Here is a 22,928-nt window from a genome sequence, read left to right as displayed (position 1 = left end):
CTGTCACACACTTCTTTAATATCTTTACACACCAAGCCACATGCCTTCTGCAAACAGAAGCCTATCACATACAGTCACTGAGATAGAGTGTAACTACATCTCTTAGTTCCTAATTTCTGCCCATCTCCACATCCTCAGCAGTATCCTCACCCTTCTCTTCTTTCTTCATTATTGTGGTCCACAAGGTACTGTGCCCAACAATGCTATCTTGGGCATGAATGACACTGAATTCTCCTGGTGCCTTCCTGCTATTCACACTCCTTTGGATGAAATCAGGCTCTGATAACACTGACACATTATTATCAATGACTAATGTACATGACAGGTTTGAATTACAGCCTTTACTTGATGCTGATCTGCATGGAGGCTCAATCCAGTCTATGAGTACAATCAGAGAATCAATAACTACCAACACTGAAAATGACAATTGCTCAAAGCAGAATTCCAAATAGAAGCACTGTTTTTGTCCATCTATGTGCCCAACATATGTATGTACTCCAGTCAATTTGATTAATTTATTGGTTTTTGTTAGTGCCACACAATCCATAGTTAAAACTCAATCTTTTGATCGATATAAGCAGGGAACACTCAAAACTGAACTGTATGAAAACATGTAATGCATATGATATAGGGATAATTTAGAGCAGTGTGGCAGATGCATTGCATGGGTACATATCACATATTCCCCCATCTTACTGTTAGCAAGTGTATTACTCTTAACAATGCCCTTGTAATTACTTAAAGAATAACAGTTAGCTTTTATATACACCGCAGGTCTTCAGAACCTTGTCAGAAATACGTCATAAGTAGGCCCAGGGCTAAATGACAATGGGAATTAAAGAGTTTCGGCTCTTACATTTTCACATGTAGTAATAAGAAGAAGTGATTTTGCCCTGGTTAATCTACCTACCTAGTTACCTATCTACCTTTACCTCTACCTGCAATCTATCTTCATTTGTTTATTTCAGAGAGGGAGTTACCAACTGGGTAGTTCTGGTTTAACTGCACTTTTGAATGAAAAGGCATGTATGTAGATAAAAAAAAGATAGGCATGTTTTTCATCTAATAGTTTAAAATACGGCCTGAATGCGATCACATTTTATTATTAGTCAGATCCAAAGACTGGCACTCCGGTGGTTGAGGGGAAGGCTACTGTCTTGTGTTACAGATACCCCAAGGAGAAGAGGTGTATAAAGAACTTATTCTGCCTCGCTTTATTTCAATTAAAGGAGGCCTAGCAACGGATACACTGGCAACACACGAAAAGCTGTTCTGTTCTCTTGAAAGTGCGTGAACTCAATACCATTTAAATTAATGGAACACAGCCGGTCTCATAAACCCTAGTTTTATCACACCTGCTGGGGAGCCAAAAGGTGGCTAAATGAGGGAGTGACAATCAAATGTGGTGAGGGTGGTTAACATTGTTTACCCCGAAACCAGAACACTGTATACCATTACAATGCAGTTGTTACAACGACCGTGTTGTTACAACGCATGCCATTACTCTGCAAGTCAGAAAAACGACTTGCTCTAGGGGTCTGAAGGTGTTGGATTTAAAATCCAACACCTACCCTATTGTTGCACAGATTGGAGTTGGAATAGTAAATTATACTTTTCCAACATCCATCCCCCCTCCCCCCTTCCAGAGCAAGTCGTTGTTCCGACTTGCAGAGTAATGGCATGCATTGTTACAACGCGGTTGTTGTAATGACCGGGTTGTAATGGAATGCATAAAAGAAGCTTGCAGAAAAACAAGGCATATTAGGTGAGGGCATAACAATCTGAAAAGCAAAAAGAATGTACATTAGTTCAATTGAGTCCAATAAGGGACCCAGTTTAAGAGAAGGATATCCGGAATCTAGTACTTAATAATGCACAGCTGGTGATGGATTCCTATCTCTATCTCTGATGAAACTGTCAGAGCACTTGCTTGGCTAATTTTGGGGATACGGTGATGCCGTTCTATGGAGAGCTTCTGAGCTACTTCAAAATGATCAACCCTGGTCAAGAAGCTGAATCTGTTTGCTTAGAAACTGATACAGTCCAGGTTAACCCAGAATGGGGTACAGAATTAAGGGTGCCAATGTTAAAGACCAAAATACATAATACTTAATATAAAACATACATAATAAAGAACACCAAACGAGATGAGCGCCAGCATCTATTACAGGAGGCCGGCTTCTGGGCTATGTGAAGAAAATTGATATAAGCTATTTTTTTTTTTAAAGAGTTTGAATCGTTGGTAAATGTGAAGAAGTAAAAAGGCATCCTGAGTAACCAGCATGCAACAAAACAGCAAAACACATTCTGGCTATAATATTTTAAGAACATTTTCTGAAAACTAATTAAGTAAGCATAACCTTTTTGAGGGTGAACTATGACACTGAGTGCTGCTGAGACACTCATTGTATTTGAATAAATGGTGCCACAAAGGAAATGTAATCAGATATATAACGAAAAGGTACTGGACTCACGGTGCTGTGAACTAATAGTCATTTGCATAAAAAGATCTTCCAAGTGATCCTCAGTGCTATTGTTTCATTTCTCTGTGTTATCCTATCTGGAATCCAACGGCCATTGGATAACATTCAAAGCAGAAAAAGGGCAATTAATGGTGAACATCTTACCAAAAAGTCAGGCTGGACTAGTAACGGCTTTAGAAAAATAGTACAATATACTAAAAACACTTAGTCAACAAGTATGTTTCAATAAGAGAAGTGCATTTCAAACTATCTTTTACTGATTTAACAAAATAATTTGCCTAAGAATATAGGGTGATGCTCTGTGCCAAGTTGAATGTCATTGTGCTAAAATTTGGGTTTACTGATTTTATTTTGGTGAGATATTCTAGCTCTACTGTATCAGCTACAGTCTACTAAGGGAATTTACAAAATTAGGACTAATGCCTAGATTGTTGGATAGGTGAGGCTCTACCTTAGATCCTCTCATTTTTGGCTCATAACTGGCAAATCATGAAACCGGAATGGGAAAGGCTTACCGGGATACTTTTGTGTCACTTTTTGGACACATAAAACTGCTTTGTTTGATCAGTGCCCACATGTAGTGCAAAAAAGACTGACAATGATGGAGATTATTTTAAATCACAAAACCTTAGTCTCTTCAAATGGCGAGCCTGTATAAAAGTTAGATCAGAGGTCGCCTGTATCCTAGGACTACAAAATGTAAGCTTATGTTTCTCTGCTACACAACCATGCAAGTATGTCTTTATATATGTGTGTGTATATACAGGAAGAAGGTTTTTTTTTTAATCTATTAATGACTTTGGTGCTGTTTGACAAAACCTTCCCAAAAAAGTTCATCCACCTCATCTCCGTACTGGAAAGGGTGATCCATCTGGTGGGGGCTAAGAAAAAAGAGCGGATCCCAAAATACTTTTTTCCCACATGCAAGTTCCATAGAGAAAATTAGACAATGAAACATAAAAAATGGTTGTACAGAATTACACCAAATTTGGCAGACAGCTAGATCTTCAGTCAAAAAGTCTGCTGTTTGTAATTAAGTGTTAGAGAAATTAAGGGGTAAAACATAGAAGTATTTGGTGCAACAGGACACCTGTGGGACTGCCAAGGGAGTCTAGCTGGAAAATAAAAATAACATTTGGCTTGGCTGGGTCTGCGGGACAAAAACCAGTCCCCTGGGACCAAGAGCTGTCACTGGCATACAGCAATGTGTGGAGAAATGTTGCTAAGGCTCAGTCCAAGAGTCCTTACAAATAAATGAAAAACGCATAGAAGGGGGCAGGGTGAGGGCAGGAGTGTTGCTGGAGGGCAGGCCAAGGGGCCAAAATGAAAAAAATATATATTTTTTGCCTGTCATGATCCCACAAGAACCAGCATGCCCCCCTAGGGGCCCTGCGTGACTTCTGCAGGAGGCAGTGCAGAACCCCCTGCACGGCAAAAAAAAGATAAATGTGGGGGGTTAAGTACACAAAGGGCATGTGTGGTGGGAGGTAGGCCGCAGACTACTCATAATAAAGTATTACTCACCGTTAAAAAATAAATGAAATTCACTGAAAAAAACCAAAGGTTGAGATGGAATTATACGTAAGACAGTAAGATTTTAACATACATTATTAAAACCTTAGAAAGTCACTGGGAAAAAACCAAGGTTAAAGTGGAGTTATATTTAAAGATTATAAAAATAAAAAACCCTAATGTTTAAATACCAAAAACACTGAAATTCACCCATTATACGTAACTGACATGAGTATAACCTGCACCTCTATGATACGCTGCTTAAGACTGCACGTATTACATCAATGATGATGTTTGAAATCCATAGTGGTGCAAGCTATTATTCGGTCAAATGCGTAGAACTGGTGAATTTCAGTGTTTTCCGGTTTGCCAACTGCAACTGGGCTGTCAGGTCACAATGATGGTCACCCGCAACTATTTAAGGTGCAGTGACTGTCACTCGCTTCCCTTGCACCACCATTGCCAGGCAAGGAAAACCTACAATAAACCCAGGTGCAGGGAGAAATCTCCAAGTGCATCAGGGCACTAGAGTTTTATTTTATTAAAACTGACCCTCAGAGTTGGATTTTGTTGAAAGAAACGCCAAGTGGGCTGAACAAACATGGCGGCCTGTTCGTTATTTGCATTAAAAAAGTGCAGCTGCTGTATAGGTGGATGAACTTTCGTCACTTAGATCCCCACCATGGCCATAAGAGAATGAAGTCCAAATCTCTAAAAAAACCTTGGCTCCTCCTTTGACCACAGTTCTAACATCATTTCACAGCACCTAAAATACACTGCGTGCACTGAAAAGTCACTACAACATTAGAACACACCCGTATTAGATCTAATATCTGTTACTTCTCTATGCACCATTACAGTAACCCTTAAACGGTCTTGCAATATTGATATACTCCTCATTCTACTTTCATGGTTTATCTCTCTCAGGTATGTTGAACCATAGCCATCTCTTTCCCTGTGTCAATCAGAGCACTTCAACACCATTCACGGTTAGGTCCCTAAGTAAAATTTGATGTAACCTATCTACAACAATTCTGTGTAAGAAGGCAAGCAAATAAATATTAATTCAATCATCGAGGCACACCCTTGATTCTCAGGCAACAATGTGCTCTATTTTTTGGAAGTACAAACTTACAAGTATTTAGCCATTTAAATTCACCACCATCTATATGGAAAGTTATTTTCTGAACGTTATCCAAAACCTGCTATGTTGTTCTGAAATTCACCCTACTGAAACATATCTATAGTGATTGGCATAATATTTGTATTCTAAAGAGATGAGATTGTGGGGATTGTGTTCTCGGCACTGCTTATACATATAATTAGAAGAGAATCAAACAGTGTCGGTCCGTTTCTATAATGCTTATTCTTGGGACAGATGAGTACACTCAATGTAGTTTTGAGACAATTTTTTATCTGTATGGGCAATCTAAAATTGAGCTTCTTGTGCCTAAGTCATTGCTTGTGATTTGTTTTCACCAGTCTGAATTTTTTAATTTTTTTTTTATTGATTATTATAACTGTACACCAAATATCTTCATGCTTTTGGAGCAAATCAAATACATCATGCCACGAAAAAGCCAATCCAAGATTGAGAGCAATTAGACATGTCTTAAAATCTGGTAGGACAATATTTCATTTAAAACACTGAAACACTGCAGTCTGTAACAGAAGGAAAAATCAATATTCCTATGTATTAAAACCTGCATAGTGTACACGCTGTTTTCAAAATTTAATGATAAGTGCTTATTGATTGGTCAAGAAAGCCATAGAAAACATAGGAAAACAACTGTAAAAACACTTTTATCCAGCCTTAATTTTAACAGTGAACAATCACAGCTCCCATCTGAAAACATAACAGACTTAACACTGTACAGAATATACCTCAAATTTGGTAATATCTGTGGCTATTTAATCAACAAAATACAAGTTATCCTTTCCTGAAAGACATATAGAAAGAAGCAATAGTAATTATTGGTTTTGAAGGCACCGGTACTAAGCTTTTTTTTCAGCTATAACTTACTACTTATTTGTTGAGACAAATTTTGCACCCAGTAGTTTGAATTACAAGTGCCAAAGTCTAGCTATGCCGGAGGAAGACAATCTCACTCCATGCCATTACAGACATTGTTTCCTGTCCTGAACTTTTCATCTACAAATCAATTATTTCAACTATATTAGTCTAATTGGTTCAATGGAAGACAAACAAAAGAACAATACGCTGAAAGCATTAGGCCATCACATAAAACTGCATGACTGGAGCCAGTGTCCATAATGACCCGGAGGGATGGTGACCCTCGCATCAGGTCAAGTACTTCAACCACAAAAAGAGTACCATTATAATGTAACATTATTATACTTACAGAAGGAAAGCAGCTCTGAGGAGCAGCCTCTGCACCACATTGTTTGAGGTAATCTGCCCAGTCAAAATCTTGTCCAACATACCCTGTTACAGGGGAAACGGAGAACATTAGGATACTCATACTGAGCTTTTGGGTAAGCACATTAGAACAGTTCAGTAGTTTGTAGAAAATACACTACATTAGAGGCATACATCTGTGAAAAGGTGACCACAAGAATAATTAGAACATTAGAATGCTGAGAGGTCCATTGAAGACATTCCAATGTTTGCCTTCTGTGAAATGGTGCCCACAAGAATAATTAGAACATTAGAATGCTGAGAGGTCCATTGAAGACATTCCAATGTTTGCCTTCATATTTCTCCCTTTTTAATTTACTACATTCTTCTCTTGGTGGGTAGAATGTTCTAATAGTCTTATAGCTATCCTGCCTCCCCTATCCCTCGATATAGGCTTTCGCCTGCAGCTCTGGCCAATATCTCTGATTCAGGGCCTTTAGCAAAACGGTACAGCCATCAGCAGCGGGCTATAAGGATATGTGAAGTTGTTCTACACCATGCAGGGTAACACAGGCAGTAAGTCAGAGAAACGGTCAAGAGTGTTGTAAAGTAACATGTTCCTAATCACAACCTGTTGTGTTTTTCTATGGAGTTTATATATAATGCAGCAATCAACAATTTCGTAGCATCTATGAGTTTTGTGGGTGAAGTTCATCAAGGAGATTTTTTCTACTGACCCATTACATTCCTGAACCAAAGTGTTGTGGGTGAATGATTTAGATAGAGGGTTCTGCTTATCCTGACAGAGGAAATGTAAAAGTGGTGGAACTGTGACTTTTCAACCTAAACTGTGTCACTGTGTGTAGTTGGTTGTCTCTGCAAAGTGGTTCACATTGGGGTAGAGGTGTTTGAAGATCCCTGCCTCATGTGTTAGCTATACCAGTGTTGTTGTATTAAAGCAATGGATACTGTGCCCTTCCAAATGACCATTGTAGGTGGGTGTCGTAGTCTAGTATGGTGTTTGTTGATGATTTATGTGCAATATTGACTGTATTGTTCTGATCTACGTTCCAATGATCCAAGGTGACCTTGGGGCTGGTTTAATTTTCTTCTACTTGAAACTGGTCTGTCCCTGTCTTGCATTTGTTTTGTTGTTCTTGGCGACAACCTCTCTGGGCTATTGCTCAGTGTCAGAGTCCCTCTGTCCGCTGGTGCTTGTGTCCCTTCTATCCGTGTATTCTTGACTCATTGTATTCTGAGGCTCCATTTCTCCAGGGTCCCTGTTTCTTATTTCTTGCAAGTCCTTCTCCTTGACGCCCTATGTCTCAAGCTGCCAGGCATATATGGAAGGATGGAAACTGATAAACCAACAGAGATAAAAGGGAAATAATCACACAAACAAGTAGACACCTATCTAGAGAGAGATCAGAGAAATAAGCCATGGCTCTGATAATGTCACAAGTGAGTGCCAGCTTTGCTCCAATAGTCTTTTCTGTACAGATTAAGACCGAACAGAGTATTACAAGTAAGGATGTCTCTATGAAGTACAATTTTCACAAACACAGTTCTGCAAGTAAAAATGCCTAAAATGAGAAAACTGCGAGTACAAATGCCAAGCCATTATGCCAGTTAAAATGCTAACACATTCCTTAGGTGGCTGCAACACTCTTCTGCCAAGACCACAACAGACTTAAGTAGTTGATTATTCCTCAAAGGAATATTATGAGTAACATAAATAATCATTTAGAAGTAAAAATGCTCTTAAGAGGTTTTTCTAGTAAAAATGCCATGACACACATTTACCAGTAAAATTAACCACCCAGGTCTGCCACACTAAAAACGCCTTGGGACAGTCATGGCAATAGAAACACATATAAACTATTTAGCCAACAATAGAGCCTCAACTCAGTTCTGCTAAAAAACAATAAGAGGTTTTTCTAGTAAAAATGCCATGACACACTTTTCTCAGTAGAATTAACCACACAGTTCTTCCACACTAAAAACGCCTTGGGCCAGTCATGGCAATAGAAACACATAAAAACTATTTAGCCAACAATAGTGCCTCAACTCAGTTCTGCTAAAAAAACAATAACTTTAAGAGCGGAATGACAATGCACAGATCTGCCAGGGAACATGCCCAATGCTGATTCAGAAATGTAAGCGCCCACATAGTGACCATTTTGATCCCCCAAATCTAAGGCTATAAGCCATGGAGAAAATTCAACTTCCACTGAAATTACTCCATGTGGGAAAATTACTCTAGTAAACTATTCAATCTTTAATTCCCCAGTAACGATAATGGAGGGTGGGGTGTAACTAAAGAGCGTTTGATCTCCAACTAAGAAACACCTGTTCTCTATTTTGAGCTATCCCGGTAGTCATGACCAGCTAGACATGGATGATTCGGTTTAAATCCTAGACTGTAGAGGATTTGTCACAAAGGAATACTGACACGAGGACAGACCTATCACCCTTGCATCATTGCAGGCAATGTATAGGTCCAGAAAAATACACCTCACTGTGTGTTAACTCACATTTGGGCCTAATATGGAATTATGACACTCCTTGCATAGGATTACATAGACCAGACCTAAAGGGCTCTTAGGCACTACACTATATTAATCTTTATTACTGGGATGTGCCTCTGGGAAGCATTTGTGTATTAATTGGGACTCTACTCTAGCAGAACGGATTCACAGATAATTTATTTAATGTGAACTCATTCTGAAAAGCAGTTTTTTTTCCAAGAAATGAAATCCAAAAATCTATCTTACTATAAACTAATATGGTTTGAAGTGTGCAGAAAGTTTAACTTTGCAGGGTGCCTGGTTTAACTCTGTTGTAATGTGTAATTTTTTTTGGCTTTGCAAATACTTGAAGAGTATTGTATGGTACTTACAGTTGTAGTACACCCGGGAAGTAGCAAGGTTCTCAGATTCAAGGAGTACTCAGTGAAAACATCCCTGAATTCTTATTACCATTCCCTCCCTCTAAAAATAAAAAATTCTCTTGCCCTTGACAAGAGTAAATCGCTGACCGCTTTTAAGGTGGCAAGGGCTGAGAATTAGTTTGCGAAAATCCACACTCAAGCAAGTACATCAGTGCTCCAAACGTTTGAGGGCACCCATCCCATGAATGACCACGCCCCAGCTGAGGGTTATGACTTACTTCCTCAACAAAATATAATATATCTAAGTAGATCTTTTTGGTTTATAAACATGGGTTCTCAAAAAAAGCTATTTGCCCATGTAAGTTTAACTCACATAGCTAAACAGCTTTATGTCAGGTCCTACGTTTTTAATATACTGGCTTGTTTCACCTTCAAGCCAGATTGCAAAACTCTCTAGGATTCAAGTAACATGTGTGTTCAGTATGAAGATTACATTAGTCCATGTTATTGCAAACTGTCCTGTGAGTAGTATTTTTTGGATTAGTAATGTTGATAAAATCTTGGAAATCAAAAAAATTCCTACACTATCAGGGTCTGATTCATAAACCGCTGGTGTAAGCCAAATAGATTTTATTGCACGAATGCAAGGACCAACCCATGCAACTGCAGGAAAGCCAGCGGGGAGAAGTGATTAAATATATGGTTTTGCTAAAGCTATCCCCTTCATCCTTGAAGATGTCTTCTGTTTGAACAGATTTTTGGCTACATGAGGATTGCACATGATTGCATATTTTTATGGAATTTTGTAAACTATGTAAAAAATTTAATGACCCCATTTTCATGTATATGTTTACAAATAATATTTCTTTCTTATTAACGTGTTTGTTCAATTAATCATTTAACAGATCAAATCGTCTTTGAAATATCTATAAATATAGGTGTTACTGAAAACTCCACATAAATAAATTACACATTCAATTGACATGGTTCTTAACATTGCCTCATCATTGTAAAGATGAAGCGATATGTGGGAACAATTCATAAATCGTGATTTCCTGCATGGACATGTGACATCCACACAGAAAATTGACAACTAATCACCTAAAATCCAGATCCTCATTCAAAGTCCGGATCTACATATTTTTAAATTGGTTCATTTCAATAACTGCTGACTGATGTAAAGATTGTTTTACATTGATAAGTACTGCATAAAGTTGTGGATGTGGTTGTTGCCATGACAATTTAGAGTAAGAACTGTTTATACACCCACAAACTCAAACCCTCTGCCTTAATTTATTGAAGTGTTTCCCTGACTTAATAAAGGAAGCATTACTTTAAGAGGGATTTCACAGCTTATGAACCAGAAAAGACAGTTAAGTGGCAAGAGTGTTGTGAGCAGGTTAAAACTACAATAAATCATGCTTTCAGTGGGTAATCACAAACATTTGCCACATTTCAATGCAATTCTACACACACATCTGGATAAAACAGGTGTAAGTGTGGCTGGCACAGGACTTATTTTAAAAGGGAATGAGGGAATGGAAACCTACATATGGAAAACACACTTTCATGCATAGAACAAAAAGAAACAACACATGTTAAAAGATAATAATTGTAAATCTGTGCTTGCGGTATTCTGCTGGGTTGAGGACCACATGCATTATAGGTCAAGGTACAAAAACATGCAAAAAGATTGACAAAAATCATAATATCCCTATAATATGCCATGAGTTCAGGAGCTTAAATTTTTCTTCGGAGCTTGTAGCCAGCATTGCCTAGTACTCGGGTAGAAACACCAAGGCTGCTTAATCATAACTGCACATCATGTCCCTTGTTATACCTTCATACACTACCTGTCTCTTTAGCTCATTCATGCAAGTACTTTTTCATCCCTACTTCCTCCCCTTGTCATGGTTTTCCTACAGTTTCCTTCCTCCTGTCATACTCTGGGTAAAAATCTGCTGTACTCTAATATTTTATTTTTGCCATCATATTCTGCAATGATGGTTAGGAAATCTTCCTTCTACCTACATCTTTATAGAGATCCATGGCAAATATTGTACATGAAAATAAATACGTTTTCTACTGCTATCAGAAGTAAATCGTGGACATCAAGAACAGTGACATCCAAATCAACAGCAACAACTTGCAATAAAGTAAAAGGCCAAGGCATGTACCAGGGGGTGCGCTGAGGTGCAGGCCGTTCTTCAGACTCCATTGCACAGGAAGAATTCCAGCACTGTTGTGGTGACACACAAAGGTCTGCTTTTTGCGGGGTTCTGGGCGCAGGTCATCGATTTCCACTAAGACATATTTATCATCAAGCACCTGTGAAAAGGTGAGATAATACAAATTACATTTTTTCTTGATTACAGGTAAGGATTAAATTTTAACTCCAGGTCTGAACGGTTGCATGGGAACAGCAAGTGTGGTATCTTTAACTGAGTAAATGCGATACATTTTGTTAATTTGTTTTTAAGTAGCTGCCGGAAAAATACGCAATAACCATTAACATACATAAGTCATGTTTTTCACTCTTTCTCTTTGAGCAATTGTCATGTAACTATTTTGAATCTTCACAATAATCAATCTTGAGATATTTAAGAAGCAGGTGCTCTAGAGACAGAGAAACAATGTCAGGACCATGTGTCCCATTTTAGCAGGGCGAGACTGAGCAACACAAAGTATTTCATATATGCTGTTATAGACTAACCCAACAGGTGCAAACAAAAATGTAAAATATATAAAAGTTATATGACTTCAAGCGTACAATTCATATTCTCTCCATATAAATCTAATTTCACATTTACACAATTTAAATTGTCACAGAGAAAAACAATCAAGTGGTTCAAAACAATCAGTCCTCAAACTGTAGAACGTTTAAAAGTACTGTCATGTTTAAGAGTAACTATAAACAAATGGTTACTAACTAGGAGTGGCGGCTGCTCCCGGGATGCAGCAGTGGGGTGGGATGGGAGGGTTAAAAAAAATCCAAATGTAACATACCTGCTGGCTGCCGCTTCTCCTCCATCCTCTTCCTGGCTTCTTCTGTTGAAACAGGAAGCAGGAAGCACCCAGGATCCCAGACTCCCCATGGCCAACCACAATGCTGCAATGCAGCTTTGTGATTGGTCTGAGCACCGTGGTTCAGCGCTCAGCCAGGGAATGGGAGCCTAGGCATGTTCTCCACGTAGGCTGTAATGCAGCCTCAATGGAGAACATGCAAAGTGTGCATGAATGTTTGGCCTGCCCGAGAAAGTGCCCACCATTACTCCCCCAGCTCTGAGAGGAGAGCAGATCCACCGCGCCGAGACGCAGCAGCAGGAACAAATAAAATGATAATAAGTTAATAACGTGAGTTATCATCATTTTATTTTTCCTTTTTTTCCACTGCTAAAGGCAGTGCGGCTACGCTCTACCACATTACTGGAGGGCGCCACTGCTTACTAGTAGGAGTAGTTTTGAAGCCTGAATAGTTTTCTGGGTTCAAATGCTGTACATTTACTCTGCAATCTAGTTGTTCGATGTGGAATCATGTCTTGTCCTGCTCTCTTTTTTTATTCCTGTGTGGGCGTTGTCAACCACTATTTCATGTTAAGTCCATTCCCTGTGAGACATGACACGCGGTGACCCGGATGTTCCTGGGTGTAGTCGCCATGTTCATGTCTGGATGCACACCAGGGAAGCTACGAAAGAAGCCACGAAAGAATCTTGGAAGATTTCCAGAGAGGAAAGAACAAAGTTGAGCGAAAATCACTGATAATCATCAGGAGGCCACGAGAAACACCAAAGACCAGTGAAGGGAGCCTTCTCAACCCCAGTGGGGGACCCAGTTTGTAAGGACCACATGGCCAAAGAATGCAAAGGAGAACATTCCCTTTAAATTCTATCCCAACTGCCACCACAAGTTCGCACAAAGGGATGTACATGAGGTCTGTAACCTGTGCCTTCTAGAGGATCACAACGCCAAAGACTGCAAAGACTGTGCCAAATTCATACCCAAGAATTTCAAAACAAGATTGAAGCATCAACTGGCACACCACGACATGGCTGGTACTTACAGTCCACAAGAATCAGTGAAGGACCTGGGCCTCTCCAATGACGATGAAGAAAAGGTCAAAGAAGCCGAACCAGCACAAGAAGGAGAGTCAGACACAAAAGAAAGCATTGTCAACATTATTAGAGCTGAAGCTGTGAAGAAGGCAGTGAGGAATGCTGAAAAGACCAAGCGTCAGTAGGTAACAAAAACCCCTAAAGCCCCCAGAGTGTCAACATCGAAACCTCGACGACCAAAGATCAGCATGGCATAAAGAAGGGATTGAAGAAAAAAGGACAAGGAGGCAAAGGACAAGAACCGGCTGCCCCGAAGAGGATGCCCTTCTTGATGACTGCCGTAGCCGTGGGAATTGAGTGATGACCTACAGGACATTGAGGTCCCCTCAATGCTGGAGGAACACGGAGAGTAGCAGGACGACCTCCTTTGACTATGAGGAGGAAGAATCCACTACGATGGTGAGGCAGGGCCAATTCTATGAAGAATAGCAGGATCTCAATGCCGAATCCCTAGAGGAGGGTGTCGACAGCTATCCCTCGAGGCCCTGGCCTCAAGACGATCTGTCCATGTACAATGGACTAATCAAGAGAGCGTCAGCCACGTTTAGGGTCCAGTCCAGCTTAAGGAAGAGAGGGAGAAACCATGCTTCTTCCTTTCCTTGAAAGACTGATGCCATCACAGAAGGCGTACCAGTATTTACCCATGCTTCCCAGCTTACTGGACCAGGATAAGGAAGTTTTGAAGGAACCTGCCACAGTCAGGGTGGTTAGGAGAAAACAAATGAACATTCCACTCAAAACCCCCAATACATCAAGGAAAATATACAGGCAGGCTCCATCGGATTATGGCCCACCCTAATCCTTGTTTGGGTGTGTGGTAGGGAGAGCAGTGAGCAACTCTCCTGCGTCATTTTGCATCTTCTAGAACTGGTGTTGCATTTTTGCTCCAGGCGGACACCTCTGCCCTGTTGTTTATTTATTCTTTTGGTCCCTCTTGCCATGTGTATGTATACTACCACTCATTCGATGTTGGCATGGGTTTTGTGGCTTTTTATACTAGGGTTCTTAGTGTCGCATGCCTCCTGTCCTTCTTGTTTTTTCATTGTTTTATGGTTGCTTAGGAAGTTAGGGTCATGTGGCTTCTCCGGTTTGTCACTTGACTCTTCTTGTAGACTTGCAGTTTCTTTAATGAATTTCCTACCCTCTTTCCTCCCATTTGTTTTGCATATGGACTGTGGTGGGCACTACTATGTACTTCAATCTGGGACTTGACATTCTCTGGAAATGGGGTGCTTTTACTTTCCTTGAGTGCTCTCCAAGCTTATTGGTAGGGTGGCTAGCTTGGTGTTCCCCACGGCAGATTTTAAACTGTGTATCTTGTTTTATTTGCATCTATTATCACCTGCACAATTACCTAATTGAGGCCAGTGTTATCATAAGGAGACTTTAATTCAGTTCTGTCTTTGAACGACATGTGCAATGGGAACTTATGAAAACTGCTTTAAGATTCTACCCTCTCCCACCTCACAGGAAAATACATTTCACGTGCTCTCACAGTGTTCAGTGCGGAGATTTGACACAGCTCCAACACAATGTGACATATCCACAAAGAAATTTGGGAGAACATTATGTGGTACTCCTGAAGTACTTTTTTAAGTGCTCAAACATGTCTTTGTGAATTGGTCTCACAACATCTAAAATTGTACTATTTATTTGCAATAGGTGTCAATAAAATTACTAATGGAAAGTTATGTGTTTTCGGCCGATTCACAAAGGCATGAAACAGTGCGTAAAAGAGAACAAATGAATACAGTTAGGCATGGCTTTTACAGAGCAAAGGGGTACATCATGCAGTGTATGTGGGGGTATAGGCTTACAATTATTACACTAACCATCTAGAAAAAGTTTACATTTCCCTGATATTAATTCAGTGTTACGGTGGAGGTGGTTTTCACAACATCCATTTCAATTGCAAATACATTTCTGTTGAGTTTAACAAAGGGAAAGCGAAAATGAAAAGTTATTTGTCAACATATGCATGTTCGTGTGACGAGGGTGCACTTGTATGATGCTTCTCTCTATTGGAATGCAAAATACAAAAGTTCAGCTTACTGACTTTTTCAATGCCGGTTTTGAATTGGTGACTAAGATCAAATACCTAAGGTACACACATCTAGTGCTCCAGCCGTTGCTTAGAGCGATTGGCTAAGATAGCAACTACATCTCAAATATGACTGAGACAACTAAAAAATGTAATTTGTGAGAATGCGCGTTCCAGAAACAAGATGCAATACAAAACTGTAGGAGGCCAACTTTGATTACCTTGGCAATAGTAGCCGGACAGATGGAAAAAGGGGCTGATGGATCCACTGCCTCTAACTTCATGCCAACAGAAAATGAATGCTTGCTGATCACAGGTTTATCCTGAAAATACACAATGGACATAAACATAAACATGGACATGTCATTACACCTGACCCCGCTTTGCTGTTAGTGTTTGTGTAAACATTCTTGAGTTCTTATCTGTCATCCATTCATTTTGGACATTTTGATAAAAAGGTAGGAAGACCCTTAGGCCCTCATTCTTAGATAATCAGTCAATTGGATAAATATTTCCATCCATGGAGTTACCAATACCGGGGTACCAATAACTTCAAGAGTGAGGAGAATCTCGCCCATATGAGTCGGACCCATTGGATTCACTTAGAAATTATATATTACCAGGAAAATCAGAAATATTGGGTCCAATCCCTTCAGCAATTCCTTATTTCAAGACGAAGGTTCACCTAGAGATTAGTTTACACCCCCGGGTGAAAGGTAAGAGACCCACACTGTTTCCATGGATTTCATAATTCCGTTATTGGCGCCATTGGAATAAAAAGGCCAGACGTACCCTAATTGACAATTACCCTCTATGTTTTTATTACAATGCCTTTCTGTAGCACTAACTATGCACAATAGTTTGAGTTCAGAGAACTGTATGAACACCAATGGGATTACTGCACTCAATCAATTGCATATTTGCAGTTAAATCAATCAGTCTAAAGGCCAAGTCTATTGAAACACTTCACGCATACCAGAAAGTAACTAACTCCTACAAAACACAAACTTTTAAGCTTTTCGATGAAATCATGAACGTTTGTCATTTCTTGGCTGGAGCTTTAATCTATATTCAAGTTGAAAGCACAAAAAAGCATGATTCTTCATCGTTTTACCTTCCAAAGAGATCCAGAAAATCATTAACTACCTTATGAGTGTGATATAGCTATTGCCTCTTATTTATGCTCTACTTCTGTAAGGGTGCGATAACCAGAAACTTGAAATAATATCTTAACTTTTATGGAAAGCTAAGGTAGCCATAGCACATGCTGCAAGACAGAAAAGAGTAATTTTGTCATCTTTTTTAAAATTCTATAGAACGGTGTATAGCTATTCATAAGCCTGATTACAAGTTGTGGAGACTTGTAACACCCGAGACGAGATAGCCACAGACCTTGAACCTTCATCCTGTTCAGATGTGCCCCTGGTTAGCGATTCATCTGTGGTAATGGCCACTTGTGGAATTTGGTCTAGAAAGGGTCTGCTGTTCCACCACTGCAGAGAGTGATTGGTGCTGCCTTTATTGACACCAGCTTTTCCATATGACCCTGTGCTTGTGACTATGGACTGAAGAGGCATTTCTTAACCGGATGCATATGAAGTCGTGCATGGAGCACTATCGCGAAGCAAGACACCATCATGCCTACGATGTGCATAACAGTGCCAAGTGGAATGAGCTGAGTGGCTGAAAAAGGGTACCTGCTGGGAACTTTGCATTCTTTGTGGACTGGGGAAGGCTTATCCTACTTGAGTTGGGGACCGACCCTTGGAAGGGTCATATTCAGAAGAGGCTCCAAGTGGAATTTTGTGGCATTTATTGTGAACCCTAGAGGGAGACTGCAATCTTAGTGTGGACCAGGTATGTTTGACTGCTCATATGCTTTATTGGCCAATCATCAAGGTAACGAAATACATGGATTCCTCCTCTTCTTCAATGAGCAGCTACAACTGCTACACATTTCTGAAAGGTAGAACCTTGAACGGATAATGTCGACCACTAGCCACGAATCGTAGGTAGCGGCGAAGAGCTGGATGGGTAAGAGTCATTCAGGATGAGGGTGCACATGAAGTCGCTGCAGTAGACAGATGACATCCTGTAGGGTTACCAAGTAGAAGAGCGCTGACAAACTGTACTTGTTAAGAGGAAGAAGGTTGAGGATTGCCCTTCTTGGGGATTTGAAAGTTTAAGGAATAGATGCACTTGCCCCGGTGCTGCTGGGGTACGGCATCTATGACTCCTTTGGAGAGAAGAGCTTAAACTTCCTTCTGTAGGCATTTGAGATGTTCGGGAGTTAGTGGGGGAGATGTTTGGAGGGGTTGCTATGAACTCACAAGCAGCTGTGCTCTATGATAGAGAGAATGTTTTGTCCTTGGTATTCTCTTCTCAACAGGGAAGAAATCCCTGAAATCTTCCCCAGACAGGTGTTGTGTGTTCAAGGGGGGTCCTGGGTATGTCCGTTTTTGGAAGTGGAGGCTCCCCAAGTGGGTGTGCCTCTGCCATGGCTCTTTAAGTTTTTAACCCTAAAGGAGCCTCTTGAAAAGCCTCTACCTGCTTGCTGCTGATAACCCTTCTGGAGACCTTGGTATGAGTCTGAGGGTCTGGGAGGTGTTTTTTGAACCTCCTCTGTAGTGGTGTTTGCAAGAGGACACTCTACCAGAAGGAGTCTGCAAGGCACCAATGTCTTTTGCCATCTCTTTGTCCTTTTCTATTTTTTCAAGCATCATGTCCACCTACAGCTTGAAAAGGTGCTCCTTGTTTAACAGCAGCTGCACCTCAGGCTTGAAACCAGACACTCTGAGCCAGGAATTGTTCTGAAAGATGATGGAAGCATTTACTCCCCTTGCAGCAGTATCTGCTGTATCCAAGGCACATCTAATGCTGGTGTTAGATATGGCCTTACCTTCCTCAACTAACTGTTCCCCCTTCTTACGGTACTTGTCTGGGAGGTGTGGCAAGCACCCCTCCCTTTTTTGCCACCAAGCCCTGCTACATCTAGACAGGAGGGCCACTGAGTTACGGTGCACCAGTGTGTTGCCACCCCTATCCCTACTAGTTTACCTGCAGCATCCATGAGCTTACTCTCCTTATCAGAAGATAGAGCGTCCTCAGTAACCTGGTCTGCTGCCCACTTCCTAGCAGTGGTGACCACTAGAGAATCTGGAGGGGCATGAACCAGAAGTAGAGTGGATCTGATGGAACTGGCTTATATTTTTTCACTGGCTCTTTCAAAATATCAAGAGCAGACTTGGCCATGCCTTTGAGCATGGGGAAATATTGGGAAGATCGCTCTGTCTTAGAGAGGAACTCTAGAAGGAAGTTCTCTTCCTCTGGAGTAGTGTGCAAATCCACCTTGTGGTAGGTGGCAGCATGCTGAATGATACTATGGTATGCAGTTGTGGCATCGGGAGGTGAGGCGCTAACAGGGATGTGTTGCAAGTCTGGGTCTGTAGAAGGGTACACACTCCTTAGGTCACCAGACACACCCTGGTACACAGGTGCAACATCTTCCACTGGTGAATAAGATCTTGGGCTAGGGCTGCTGGTGTCTAAATAGGAATGTGGGGAGCTTTGTGGCAAGTGCATCAGAGATGGAGGTGGAGATGAAGATGGAGGAGGCGGAGGAGGAATGTCTCTGGGACTTTTTGAAGGGCCATCCTGTGGTGGAGCATCCTCCGAAAATCGCTATTGGGGTAATGTTTTATCAGAGGTCGCAATCTTCGTGGTGTACGCGTGGATGGCAATTTTGCAATCTATTGCATCCAGGTTTTCCTTTAACCTTTCAAGGATGGTTCACTCTTCGACATCGAGAGTATGAGACGGATGCCAAAGTTGATTTTGCCCATGGTTTCGACCCCAAGGATGTTTTTGGCGCAGAGGCTGGTGTGGATGACAGGTGCAAAGCTCCGGTTACGCATTTGAAGATGTAGAAAAAAGGAAAAGAGTGGAGTGGTGGCACTTATATGGAGCTCCAGTTCATCACTTCTGTGGCAGAACAAGGCCAACACAGAGCCACATGGCACAACCTGGTGACGGCAGGAGCACTACAGAGAAAACATCCAGATCCAGTCTAGAACTTGGGAATATTCTAAAGAATGTGCAGTTAAAAGTATCCATCAGAAACATATATACATACATGCAGATGGCAGATGAGCAGGGTAAGAAAGAGAAGGGCAAAGGGACAGATGGGAACCAGGAATGTAATAAGTCTCCTGTGATTATGGTAAGCACAGGACAAGACGGACAAATAATGAGACGGGTTGGATGGAGCAATGGAGAGGGACAGGCAAAGGAACAGAAGTGCAGTAAGGAGAGGAAACATAGGAGGTGGGAAGGAGCACTGGGAAGAAAACAGAGAAGGCTCGAGACAGAATGTAAATGTAAATGTTTTTGTACTTGTATAGCGCACAGCTACCCGCAGTGGGTTTCCCGGCGCTTGTACGAATACCGCAAGGGAACCCTTCCTGGCTTTCCCTGTGAAGTGTCCACTCCTGGGCACCCCCATGGTGCAGACCAGGCATCCCTCGCGTTGTGGGGGCTATTGTGGAGACTAAGCAAGCTATTGCCCAGAGTTGCAGCGCAGGACCCATGATCAGAATAGGCGCTGAGGCGCGAATATCCAGTCAGGGGAATTAATGAGCCCGAGACCCGCCGAGGCGGGAATCGAACCCTGGTCCCTGGCCAGAGCTCTGCATCGAGGTCTGCCTGTTTTAACCATTGAGCCACACTTCTCCATGAAGAAACACAACAACGCAAACTGTGACTGGACAAAGTAGAGGAAAGAGAATGGAGATTGGCTGAACGGGACTGGATATAAAAACAGAAGGAAGCATAACAGGGAGTGGAGCACGTAGGAAGTGGTGGAAGATTTAGTAGTATCCAAAACATTTCTTTTATGTAGGAGGTGGAGGGTTTGTTATTGTGATAATGGTACACTGTTTGAACGCCTGGACCTTTTTGATGCACAGAGACCTCAAGCATTGCTACCATGGTACTGGTGGTAATGCACATGAATTCTTTTCATTTCAGAGGTGTTAGGTTGAGCGTGTGTGTTTATGTATATTACACATTTACCTTAAACAGATCTGCAGGCACTGGCAACAATTCCTCCTCATCTTTTAATTTGGCCAGAGATTTCTGCCATTCTGTTGCATTCTTTAACTCCCGCACAGCTATGTAAATAAAGAAACAAAATATATATAAAACACAGTCTAACAAAGGGCAGGATTATAATATATATAATGGGTTAAAGATACATTTCCTGCTTGAAAACAAATTGCAGTAAACAAGTACCTAGTGGGGGTCGAAGTTCATAGCCCTGTTGAGTTGCCCAACCAACTTCATGGAGAAAAGGATTCAAGTAATATAACCACTCGTTAAAGGGCTCAGGATCTGCCAATCCCTCATACTGCAGCTTCAGCCTGCCACCAATATTGTCTACTACAGTAACCAACCAGGCTCCTAGACAATCCTTGGCATCCTGAAGTTCCAACCTTGAGCCTGGTGCAACGAGATCCAGTGGGTTCTTTCCTCTGTGAGGCTGTACATTCAGAGAAAGGGGAGATTAAAAGGCAACAGTAAGACAGAATCTTTAGAAGCCACACAACTGCAATTACAATATTTTAGTCTCTACAGTTGGCAGTACTTTGCAGATAAAATTAATCATTTGAAAAAAGAATGGCCTGAAGAAAATAACTGATGCTGAGCAGCACACAAAAAAGGAAAGTGTGTGAAGTCATCATTTGCAGTACTAACTGTCATGGAAACAATAGCAAGTAGCTGCTTCATTCGTCAATAATCAAAAATAGTACTAGTTTTTTTTTGTTTTGGGGCAGATTCTGTATCATTTGTCATAATGAGAGTAAGGTACTTAACAAAGATGGTATACTGACAATACTGCAAGTAGAGGCACTACCAATGTCTAAGTGTAGAGGCAGCTTGGGCTACAAAAGTGTGCCAGCATTACCACCAAACTTTTGTGTGCCCCAGCTTTAGTTTTTAGGTCTGTAATACCATTATATTTCTAGTAAGGTTGGCAATAATATGGTATGTTTTACGTAGTGAGCATGTGTTTGTCAATCTTCATTATCTTCACTTAAAGACAAGAGGTGGACAATATTCGACAATGTGCATAACAAATTACATAAGATATGTAAATTGTGAACTCTTGACATCCTTTGTTTTGATCTATTTAGATGTGATTGTTTTCTGTATTATTGGGGACATTTATATTTTTTAGGAAGAAGTTAAAAAGGAGGTTGTAGGCGAGAAAGGGCATAAAGCACAGAAACATTAACAAGCAAGAAAGGCTTAATGAAATTGTGAAGGAGGGAGGACTGTCTCTCCCTTCAACTTTGTCACCTTTTTGGTAGAAATGGAATGTGCGAAAGAAAGGAAATGATTGCAAAGGATGGGAAATCTTGAAGAACCGGTGGACAGTCTAGTCTGGAGAAGAAATTCACTTTGTTATATTACTACAGATAGATTTTCTTAAAGTCAACAGAATACACAAAGGATTTCAATGTTCTAAAGGAAATCCTTGTCTAATCCTTAGAGAAAAATATACCAGTGAAAAATTCTTTACTGTCTCTAAGATTAATATTTTAAAGTGCATAAATTACTTTTGGGTCAAACAAGTACGATAAAATCCATATGTAAGTCAATCAAAGATTATTTCCCATAAAATCGGCATAACTACTCCAGAGCTTTGTGCTTGTGGATTTTTTAAAAATAAATTTGTAAGTATTTTAGATGGCAGATTCAAGTTGATACTTTGCTGGGGAATATATGATTAAATACTAATAACTCAATCAGTATTATTAAACAGGGAACATGAAGGGTGGTGTATGTTCAATCAGGGAAGTGCTTGACGAAGAAGGGTGTCCAAAGGAAATCTAGAATAGATAATTTTGAAATATTGCAAACTAAAATATATGAGTGTTTCCACCAGTAAAAGGGATAACCATAACACTCCAAAACAAAAATGGACAACTGAGTTGGGAAGTGATAATTTGCCTTATCTGTGTTGTCACCTGAAATGTTCACTTTTTGCTGGACCCCATATTTTGATGGCTTTAGAACTATGTGCACTTTACCCCTCCTAACCTGTAGTAAAATGCCTGTGTTTCCCCTTTAAACATTGTTGAATTGACATATTCCTAATTGATATATTCACTAAGGTATATGTTGCTATGTGGGACAAGGAGTACCCAGGGCATTCAAGTAAGTTTAATAACAATAGTGGACTACAGCACCTATTGTGTCATTAACTACAATAGCAGCGCAAAAATGGCTTCTGGCCTAACCCTGTAGCTTGATTGTAGCAGTGCAAAATATGCACAGCAAACTGTCAAAATATACCTTTTTGACAGGTAAAAACCTCCCTCTTAAATATTTGTAAGTCAACCCTTTTAAGCCTGTAGCCGACAAGGTACAGTCCATTGTACTTGAAAACATGATATGTGGAAAATGTATATGACCATATCCCTACAGAGACAATGCTTTGAAAGCTCTTTTCACTGTTGCAGGTGTACC

At 40.6% G+C, this 22,928-nt stretch overlaps 1 protein-coding gene across 1 annotated transcript in view; it reads right to left on the bottom strand.

Annotated features, from left to right (window-relative positions):
* The window catches only part of SFMBT1 (Scm like with four mbt domains 1), a 478,713-nt gene that overhangs the window by 135,409 nt on the left and 320,376 nt on the right, over positions 1-22,928 (bottom strand). The window contains exons 7-11 of the mRNA XM_078661640.1: positions 20,688-20,934; positions 20,469-20,566; positions 15,620-15,721; positions 11,422-11,572; positions 6,359-6,441 (exon numbers count right to left, since the gene is read on the bottom strand). Of these exons, the coding sequence (XP_078517766.1) occupies positions 6,359-6,441; positions 11,422-11,572; positions 15,620-15,721; positions 20,469-20,566; positions 20,688-20,934 (681 nt within the window). The remainder of the gene's footprint in view (positions 1-6,358; positions 6,442-11,421; positions 11,573-15,619; positions 15,722-20,468; positions 20,567-20,687; positions 20,935-22,928) is intronic.

Source organism: Lissotriton helveticus, chromosome 9 (genome assembly GCF_964261635.1).
Source record: "Lissotriton helveticus chromosome 9, aLisHel1.1, whole genome shotgun sequence".
NCBI classification, from domain to species: domain Eukaryota; kingdom Metazoa; phylum Chordata; class Amphibia; order Caudata; family Salamandridae; genus Lissotriton; species Lissotriton helveticus.
This window is presented reverse-complemented; position numbering and strand designations above follow the sequence as displayed.